At 38.5% G+C, this 10468-nt stretch overlaps 1 protein-coding gene across 1 annotated transcript in view; it reads left to right on the forward strand.

Annotated features, from left to right (window-relative positions):
* Positions 1-691: 691 nt before the first annotated feature.
* LOC103727020 (complement receptor type 2-like) overlaps positions 692-10468 on the forward strand; it is a 42113-nt gene continuing 32336 nt past the window's right edge. Inside the window, exons 1-5 of the mRNA XM_029559489.1 lie at positions 692-749; positions 6492-6671; positions 7966-8065; positions 8367-8452; positions 9170-9568. Coding sequence (XP_029415349.1) covers positions 692-749; positions 6492-6671; positions 7966-8065; positions 8367-8452; positions 9170-9568 — 823 coding nt within the window. The remainder of the gene's footprint in view (positions 750-6491; positions 6672-7965; positions 8066-8366; positions 8453-9169; positions 9569-10468) is intronic.

Here is a 10468-nt window from a genome sequence, read left to right on the forward strand (position 1 = left end):
ACTGAGAGTTGATTACATTAACGAGATTTGGAAAAGAATGCAATAAAACCAAACCAAAAAAAAAAAAAGTTTTTTTTTTTTTTTTCGGTCTTTTTGAGACAGGGTCTCCCAGTAGCCCCAGCTGTCCTGGAACTCACTATGTAGACCAGGCTGGCCTTGAACTCACAGAGATCTGCCTGCCTCTGCTTCCCAAGTGCTGGGATTAAAGGCGTGCGCCACCACGCCTGGCAGCCAAAAACAATTTTAAAGATTATAATAGGAAAGATTAGCACAGCATATGAGCAATGTAGATTAGTAAGAATTTTTTTTGGATGTGAAATTTTTGTTTCAGCTCTACAAAGAAAGAGTATTTGGTTGCGTAGCCAACAAAAAGCTGGAAAGCCAGGCGCTGAGTGGACAGAAACTGAGCCAAAAGCTGGCTTCGCAGGGACCCCCCCTCCTCCTCCTCTTCCACCCCAGGCAGCCAGTAGCCTTCCACAACCCCCGCCCCCTACCTCACCCCACCCCGCCCGCCGGGGTCAGCTGCAGGTGTGCGCTTTAACCCTGAGCACCACGCACTGGGCGGAAGCTATTTAAGGGTCTGTTTCCCCTAATTTACCGCCACCTGCGCCCAGCCCTGTCCTCCAAGCGCTGCTGGAGACTCTCAGCACTCGGAACGCTTCCTGTCCCGTAACTGGTCCGCTGCGGTGGCATGGGCACTTTGGGTCCGCTCTGGGTTTTCTTCACTCTCGTCGTGCCTGGGGTTCTTGGTGAGCTGGGCGCGGGAGCGCGGATGTGGGAACTCCAGGGCTGGGAAGGCTTCTGTGTCTATCCAAAAGCTAGAGCTCAAACCTGGGAGCATTGCGCGACGCCAGCCTGTCTCCTGACAGCTTTGGAGAAGCCTACAGTCTGTAGGTCCACAACGTCCTCACCTCTTCTTGGATCACCAGAAGAGGAGGCTGAGACACGTAAAGGCACTTTAGAGTGTGCCTCGTGTTGTGGGCTTGCTCTCTCCTCCCTGGCTCCGGGACTCCTGGGGATTCAACAAGTGCGCACACATCTCAGCTCCACCCTCCGAAGCCTGACCACCTCACTGCTGAGCCCAAACCTCCCAAGGCTGTGCTCAAGGATCACAGCTCCCCAGAAATAATCTCCTGTTCTAGAAGGGTAGCTGAGCTCCAGCTCCCTTTCTTTAAAAAATAGCACCTGGTTCCCTAGCATGGTTCTCAGATTTTTTTTTTTTTATTAACTATGTCAGGATATTGGTAAATGTCTGGAGTTATTTTTTGAAGTTGAGATATGAATTAAAACTGTAGCGTCTGTGATGGTATCATCCTCCAGAGGGTATCCTTTAGCATTTTCTGTAAAAGTTTGTTTCCTAGATTGTCTTGCTTTTAAAGTAGTATCATTTGTTCTGATAATGAAATTCCTAGTTTATAAACCACTTACCATATGCAAACCTCAATAGCTGGGTGACTTTCGGCAAGTCGTTTAAAGCCCTGATCTTCACTTTCTTCAAATAAGAAATGAAATCATAAATGAGTTGTGCTACCATACCACAGAGCTATCCCAGAGTCGCAGAAATCAGGCCAAAGGCAGTTGAATATTGATACTTACTAAATGTCAGAATTAGCAGCTAATTCTGTCCCAGTCGTTAAGGGTATGAAATCATATGCAATGGTTCTGTTGCCATTTACTTCTATTGGAAAATAAATTCTAGGGACAGCAAGGACCTTGCTTCACATTCACTGATGAATGTTCTGTTCTTAGGATCATATCTTGGCTAATGCAAATCACTCTCATTAAAAAGCATTCATTAGACAGCCAGGAAACCCAGCATTAAGGTATTTGATTATAATTCTCATTCCCAATGATGATCTCCTCTTCCTGCTTTGTGACCAGCCTTTCAGTTTTATTTTTATACTGTGCATAAGTTCTTCATTCATTTCAAATAGATTTCTTTCTCTTTTTTTTTGGGGGGGGGGGCTCTTTTTGAGACAGGATCTCCCAGTAGCCCCAGCTGGCCTGGAACTCACTGTGTAGATCAGGCTGGCCTTGAATTCACAGAAATCCACCTGCCTCTGCCTCCCAAGTACTGGGACTACAGTCAAATGGATCTCTAAGCTGTCCATCCATGTAAAGCTCCTTAGACCCATGTAGTTAGCCGTATTCTGTTCTCCAGAAACATGGTTTGAGGGTGTTTATGTGTGTGTACTATTTTCTGTTTTATCTGATCTTTACTCCCGATGCTAGAAAGAAATAAAGGAAGAACAGTGACTCCCATGAAAATTTCTAACATGAAAGAGCTTACAGACTAATATTTCCATTTCTTTTTAAAAAATTGTATTGCAAGTTGGGTATAGTAGTACATGCCTTTAATCCAAGCAGGCAGATCTCTGTGAGCTCAAGGCCAGCCTGGTTTACATAGCAAGTTCCAAGCCAGCTGGGACTACAGAGAGACCTTGTCTCAAAAAGACCAAAAATAATTGTATTGAATTTTAAATTTTCATTGATTGATCGATTGTGGGAAAGGGTTACACATGCCATGCAGGTGTGTAGAAGTCAGAGGACAACTTGCAGGAGTTTGTTCTCTCCTTCCACCATGTGAGTCTACTCTCTTTCCTTTTCTGATTGGAAGTCAAAACAATCTCTGAAATTTCTGTACTGTGGCCTAAGACTTCGGCAATTTTATTACTAATGAGCTTTAGTGTCTCCAGTGAGAGACAGTTCAAGGTCTCATTACCAAGGATGAGGCTTCCATTAATCCTCACCCAGAAAGTATAATTCTTGCCTCCTTTCATCATGGAAAATTGTGTCATAAGCCCCCCTTTGCTTTTGCAGTTTCCAGATCTTGGATCCCTCCTAATCTTTGTTGCCTCTGGTTGAATCTTATGAATTTAAATGATGTCCCAGGTTGTAGAAGATGATTTGATGTTGTCCTTATTTATATTTGATAATCACAGATTCAACTGCTTGATTAGAGTAACTGATAGATGTGGCTTCACATCATGAAGTCTGTCTTCATTGAGTTAAAAGCCTCGCTTTCCTTGTGGAGTCGGCCATGTTTTGCAGAGACTGTATTAGGGGACATTTGTAGGTATTGACGGAAGAAACTGAAGGAGCTGAGGAAATAAACAAAAGGGGGTCCTACTGTCATATCTGGTTCCCAACAGTGATGACTATTTTAGATTCCCCAGTAGAAGCATGAAGGTTAAAACTGGGCCTGACTGCAGCTACGGGAACTCTGTGAATGTCTCTGGGTCAACAGATGTTCATTGTTTAACATACACCAGTACCTGTCTTGGGCTAGTTTGAATAAAAATGGAGAATTTTTTAATTGACATTCACTTTAGGTTTTGAAAAGTTTCACCACTAGGCACTTTTTTTTTTTTTTTTAAAAATATGTATGAGTGTATTGCCTGCATGCAAGTAGGCACACCCATGTCATGCAATGCCTACAGAAGTCAGAAGAGGGCATTGGATTCCCCTGGAACTGGAGTTACAGATGGTTGTTAGCTGCCATAGGGGTGCCAGGAATTGAACCCAGGTCCTCTGCAAGAGTAGCCAGTGCTCTTAACCACTGAGCCATCTCTCCATCCCCTAAGCACTTTTTATTGGCCTAGATTGCCATCTGGTCTGAAAGAAGAACGAGCTTATAAAATTAGGGAGTTGAAATTTGAGTCTTCATTCATATTTAGAAATATCACTTTTCTAAGGACATCCTTAAGTGTATAGTTGTCATAATTTCTTATCCATCTCTTCAGATGGCATTTATTTTATTAAAAAAAATATTTTTGTCTTTTTGAGACATGGTCTCCCTGTAGCCTCAGCTGGCCTGGAACACACTATGTAGACCAGGCTGGCCTTGATCTCACAGGGATCTGCCTGCTTTCGCCTCCTGAGTGCTGGGATTAAAGGCCTGTGCCACCACCCCTGGCTCAGCATTTACTTTTTACTAATAGTATTATTTTTAACCACTGGAATCTATCTTGCACTGACTAGTTCCTTTTCTTTTGTATATCAAAAATATTTATTAGCTTCTCTTTGGAGTTTTATTACTCTATTTGGTTAGAATAAAATAATAAAAATAATAAGTGAAATACTGAGGGGGTTGAGATAGAAGGATTCCAAGTTCAAGGTCAGCCTGGGCTTCACAGTAAGACCCTGTCTCAAAATATCAAAATTTTAAATAAATAATAAATAGATAAATACATGTAATGAAGAATGGATGTATTTTTCTCAATGCCCTAAAATTTTAATGATTAGAATAATTATGTAAATCAATTAAGGTAATTTTTAAGGTCATACATGTGCTGAGCTTTTACAAGATCTTTGTTGTATTTTAATATCCTATGCTAAACCCTAAAAGTTTTTATTTATAAGGTTTTTTTACTTGTAAAGTTCTAGTTTTTATCATAAATACCAAAGGGTGTTTGTTGGATGATCTTGTTCCATCTATTATGGTTTGGATATAAAATATTCCCCATAGGCTCATGTGTTTGAACATTTGGCCCATAGCTGGTGGACTGTTTTGTAGAACTTTAGGAGGTAGGGGATCTAAGGGGAAGAAGTAGGTCCTGGTGGGTAGACTTTGGAGGTTATTGCTCCTCCCCTCTTCCGGTCAAATTCTCTGCTTCCTGGTTAGTGTTACACAACCAGCAGCTGTTGCTAGTTCCTGCCTCCAATCCCCAAACTTCCACAGCTACATGCCTTCCCCACCATGAGAGCCATATCCCCTGAACTAAAAGCAAATCAACTTCCCCTTCCTTAAATTGTTTCTGTTAAGTATTTGGTCACAATGATCAAAAAATTAATTGATAAAAATAACTAATTCAACTTCTCTCCTCCCCCAAAATAATCAAAATGTATGCATTCATCATTTTATTAGTATATACTACTACTGAAGGCTAATTTCATGCAATTATATAGTGAAGTTTGAGTATATCACACCATTTCCCACTCCCTTGCCCATCTTCCACCTTTCCCCTCTTATTACTCCCTGTTGTTCTCCAGACAGTTTTGCTTCTACTTTCATGTCATCAATATATATATATTTTTATGTATCTATATACAATCTAGAATTCACAAGTGAAAGAAAACATGCTTAATATTATTGACTCCAGTTGTATCCGTCTTCCCACAAACAACATAACTTCATTCCTCTTTATGGCTGAAAAACCATATATATATATATATATTCTGTTGTTGGACACCTACATTGGTTTCATAACTTAGCTATTGTGAATGGTGCTGCATTGATGTTCAAGTACATCTATGATACGTTGACTGGCATCTTCTAGTTGATCACTGATAAGTGATATAGCTGGGTCATGTAGTAGATCTATTCTTAATTTGTTGAGGAATCTCCATACCTATTTTCATAGCAGCTGAGCTAGCTTACAGTCCCATCAGCAATGCCTAAGGAGTCACTTTTGTTAGCATCCTTACCAACATTTGTTATTTATTTTCTTAATGACTGCCCGCTCTGACTGAAGTGAGATGGAATCTCAATGTAGTTTTCATTTGTATTTCTCTGTTGACTAGTGATATTAAATTTTTTTTCATGTTTATTGGCCTTTTGTACTTTGTACTTTGTTTGAGAACTGTCTTTTCACTTCACTAGCCCATATAGTGAATGGATTTTTTTTTTTTTTGGTGTTTAGGTTTTTGAGTTGTTAGTATATTCTAGTGTTGATCTTCTATAAAATGTATGGCTAGCAAAGATTTTCTCTTCACTTGATTAATTCTTTTGCTGTACAGAAGCTTCTTAATTTCATAAAGTCCCATTTGTCAGTTGTTGGCACTGGAGTTCTAGTTAGAAAGTGCTTGCCTATGTTCATATCTTGAAGTGTTCTTCCTACATTTTCCTCTATTAGATTTAGGGTTTCAGGTCATACATTAAGTTATCTGTACTCATGTCTGAAGCTCTTTTCCATATGCCTTTCTTATTTTCTCCTGACCTTGTTGTATAAAACAAAGAAATGGACTGGAGAGATGATTCAGCAATTAAGAGCACTCCTGCAGAAGACCCAAGTTCGGTTCCCAGCACCCACATGGCAGCTAGCAACTATCTGTAACTCCAGTTTCAGGAGATAGGACACCCTCTTCTGTCCTTCATGGGCATTGCATGACACAGGTGTACTTACATGCATGCAGACAAGACACACACACACCTAAAATAAAAACAATAAGTAAAATACTTTTAAAAACAAAAAATAAAACCAAACTACAAAAAAACACAGTTTTTACTTAAAAGTTTATAAAAGGATGGAGTTGTATGAAAAATATTTTCTCCAGATCTTCCTCTGAAGTCTATCCTAAAAAGTCCTAAAAAGTCTTTGAGTTTCTTTCCCTAAATGTCCATCCATAATACAATGATTGTTTCAGACAATATTGCTCTAGTTGACTTATTTTTAAAGATCAAAGTTGTTAGTATAATGGGTGACAAGAGAGAAGCAGGGAGGCTTTAGCCTTTCTTAGTTTTGATATTTCTGTGATCCTTGTGTCTCTAGGTCAGTGTAAGTTGCTGCCCAAGTTTTCATTTGCTAAGCCTCATATTGAGATTGATCAGTCTGAGTTTGCTGTTGGAACATCTTTGGAATACAAATGTCTCCCTGGGTATACTAAGAAATCATTCTTTATCACCTGCCTAGAGACCTCCAAGTGGTCAGATGCTCAGCAGTTCTGTAAACGTGAGTACTTCTGCAAGGCTCTATCACTGTGGTATCTATATAGGATGTCATGGCAAGCAAAGGTGTTCCCAGGGTCTCCATGTTTCCTTTTACTTCTGAGAGTCCTGATTATTTGGTTGAAGTCATCAGCACGACCAACCTGATTTATTCTATCCTTTTATGACTCCATTCTATGATCTCTATATTGTATTAGAAAGAGATTCGAAGTTAGTATACAAGAAATATCAGTTTCATCTCATTCTTACTCCATTAAAACCAATAAATATTTTTATTTACTAACAGGTATTAGCACTAGACTAGATAATAGAGCTTGGAAGAGACAACAGAAATTATACACATACACGTGTGTGTGTGTGTGTGTGTGTGTGTGTGTGTGTGTGTGTATGTATTAAAGTCTTAACCTAAGGCCTTACACATGCTAGGCAAGCACTGTATCATAGAGGTGTATCCCAACCATTACAATATTATTTAATAATAAAAGTAAACTGCTATGTGGTCATATAGAAATAAATAGTAAACACTATCTAGGAGAATTAGGGAAATTGAAGCCTTCTAGGTAGGGATGTTTTGTATATGCAAAAACATAGAGGAATGAAGGAACATTATATCTTTAGAAAAACATTTTAAAATGAGTGTGGTTGGATTACACAGTGCAGAATATAGTTGGTCAAGTAAACTGGCACTTAACTCTAAGACCATGCACATTTTTCCTATGAATAATGGTAAGCTACTGTAAGTTTTTATATGGCATGACCACATTTGTACTGTTAAAAGGAAATGCCACTATGGAAGAGGTACTAGACTAAGGCATGCCACAATTACAGAGGTAAATTCTATCACTCAATAATCCAGTGAAACTACGATGTGCCAAAATAATTAGCTTGGAAAAAGGGTTCTGGAATATAGCCACTAAAATTTGGTAATGAATTGAATTGAATGAAAGACAAGGAATAGAGGGTGAATTATAGAAAGGGAATGATAACTGTGGGTTTTTTAACCCAGAAGACTTGATAGATGATGTCATCAACTGGCAGAATAAAAAGGAGGAAATGGTGATTTTAAATAAAAATTGACAACAGATGAAATTTTCCTCCATGTATAGAAATATAGGCCATATATTTTAAACAATGTTCCAGAATTGACTGATCCTTGGGAAAGTATAGATTTTGCAAATGTCAAAATTTGAGTAATCATCTGCATGCTCATTAGCAAGTCCAATCAGGTTGGAATTTAATAGAAAACATACAAAGTCTTCTCAACCCCAGCCCCAAATCCTGTTTTGTTTCCCTTGTAGGTAAATCATGTATGAGTCCTAAAGAACTCCTCCATGGCTCCGTGCTTATACCCACGGATATCAAGTTTGGGTCAACAATTACATATTCTTGTAATAAAGGGTGAGTAGGCAGGAGGCCTCTGTAGGTTGTATAGGTCCTAAAACAGTAGTTCTAACTAGAAACCCTTTAACATAAAAGAACACAAAGTCATGGTGTCCTTGACTCACTCCAGAAAAAAACACTTCAGCATTACCCAGTACAGAACATCAGACTTCATTTGGATATAGATTGTTGAATCTATTAAGTCCTCAATCCATCACTATTACCATCATACATAATATTCTTTTTTCGTTCCTTACAGAAGAAACTAGGTTTTTCTAAAGTACAACTGGGATGTGATCAGACACCCTTTTGCTTCTAGATATCGACTCATTGGTGATTCATCTGCTACATGCATTGTCTCAGACAATATTGTAATCTGGGATAAGAACATGCCTTTTTGTGAATGTGAGTAAAATGATCTCTTTATGGCATCTTACTAAATTTCTCATATTACCTTCCAAAGGGAAACTGAGCATCTGCACATTAAATGATAACCTGAGAGGTTTTACTAGGTTTGGGTAGTTCTGGACATAGCTCTGCTTTATGTTCGTCCATGATTTCTAATCCCATCACACTTTTCTATTAACATTCATTAATGATCTCATTTCATAGTGAATAAATCTTTAAATCTAAAATATACCATGAGATCACACATTGGCAAATGTATTCCATGCAAAAAAATAGGCTATCTAGATGTCTTTAGTAACAGAATCTGTTCTCAGAGCTTTTTGAGTTTTTATTATCCAGTTCCCTGAATTCTCCTATATGGTTTATTTTTATTTAGATCAAGAAACAGAATTTCAGTAATACAGAGAAACTGTAGGCAGAGTTTAAGTTTGACTTAAGAGAATGAAGGCAAAATTCTCAGAAAGGGAGGCTAAAGAGATAGTTCAGTGGTTAAGAATGTATACTTCTAGAGGCCCTGAGTTTGGTTCCCAGTGCCCACATCAGGTGTCTGCAAATGCCTATTATAACAAGATTTTGTGGGCACCTGCATTCACATGTATATACCCACACAGAGACACACAAACATACATATAATTAAAATAAATCTTTCAAAATGCTCACAAAGTATAACATCTCAATGCCTTCTCTCTTCTCTTAACTATCTCCCCCCAAAAGCTATTCCTTGTGAGTCACCTCCAGCCATCTCCAACGGGAACTTCTACAACAACAATAGAGACATCTTTTCCTATGGAGTGGTAGTAACTTATCATTGCCATACTGGACGGAATGGGGAAAAGCTGTTTGACCTAGTGGGTGAGGAGTCAATATATTGCACCAGCAAAGACAATCGAGTTGGCATCTGGAGCAGCCCACCCCCTCAGTGTATTGCTATAGTCAAGTGCCCAATTCCAGACATTGAAAATGGAATTAGGGTATCTGGATTTAAACGCTTCTTCTCATTAAATGATTCAGTAATGTTTAAGTGTAGCGTTGGCTTTACTATGAAAGGCAGCAGTATAGTGTGGTGCCAGCAAAACAGCAAATGGAACCCTCCTCTTCCAACATGCTTCAGGGGTAAGTTGGGCTGAAAATTTGAGAATCTGTAAATAAAATTGTTTTGTTTTTGACAAAATAGATATGTGCTACCTGTGGAAAGAGGAGAAAGATGTTGTTGAATTTCCAAGTTAAAAAAATCTTAAGTAAACTTTGGAAGTTATATCTAAGTTGAAGAGATAAGAATTTTTTAATATTCTAGGACAATATTGTATTTGCATTGGTGTAGGAAAAAACATGACATTTTTAAGCTTTCAAAATGGATTAAAGTCAAAATATGGTACATGAAACTACTAAAAGAAAATTGGTATTCTACTTCAGAACATTGAATTAGGTAACATGCTTTTATTTTGTATTTGGGGGAGTGGGTTGAGACAGGTCTCCCTATAACCTCAGCTGGCCTGGAACTCCCTATGTAGCTCAGGCCAGCCTTGATCTCACAGAGATCTGTCTGCCTCTGACTCCTGAGTGCTGGGATTAAAGGTATGTGTACCACCATGCCTGACATAGGCAATATGCTTTTGATAAGACCCTGAAACACATAGGAAGCAAAGGCAAAAATCAGAAAATGGTATTACTTCAGACTAAAAAGTTTCTATACAAAAAAAAAGAAACAGAGTGAAGAGATAACATATAGAGTAAGAGAAAATATTTTCAAACTATGCATCTGACAAGGGTTAATATTCAGACTATATAAGGAACTGAAACAACTCAGCACAAGAAATCCAATTTCAAAATGGACATTACACATACAAAAGGACAACTATACAGAAATGTCTAATATCACTAATCATCAGAGAAATGCAAGTGAAAACCATAATGACATGTGATTTCAGTTAAAGCGATTGTTATAAAAAATACAAAATATCGGGCCGAGGAGATGGTTCAGTTCATAAAGTGCTTGTTGTGCAAGCATGAGGA

The sequence above is a fragment of the Nannospalax galili genome, unplaced genomic scaffold (genome assembly GCF_000622305.1).
Source record: "Nannospalax galili isolate Female #2095 unplaced genomic scaffold, S.galili_v1.0 scaffold648, whole genome shotgun sequence".
Taxonomy (NCBI): Eukaryota; Metazoa; Chordata; class Mammalia; order Rodentia; family Spalacidae; genus Nannospalax; species Nannospalax galili.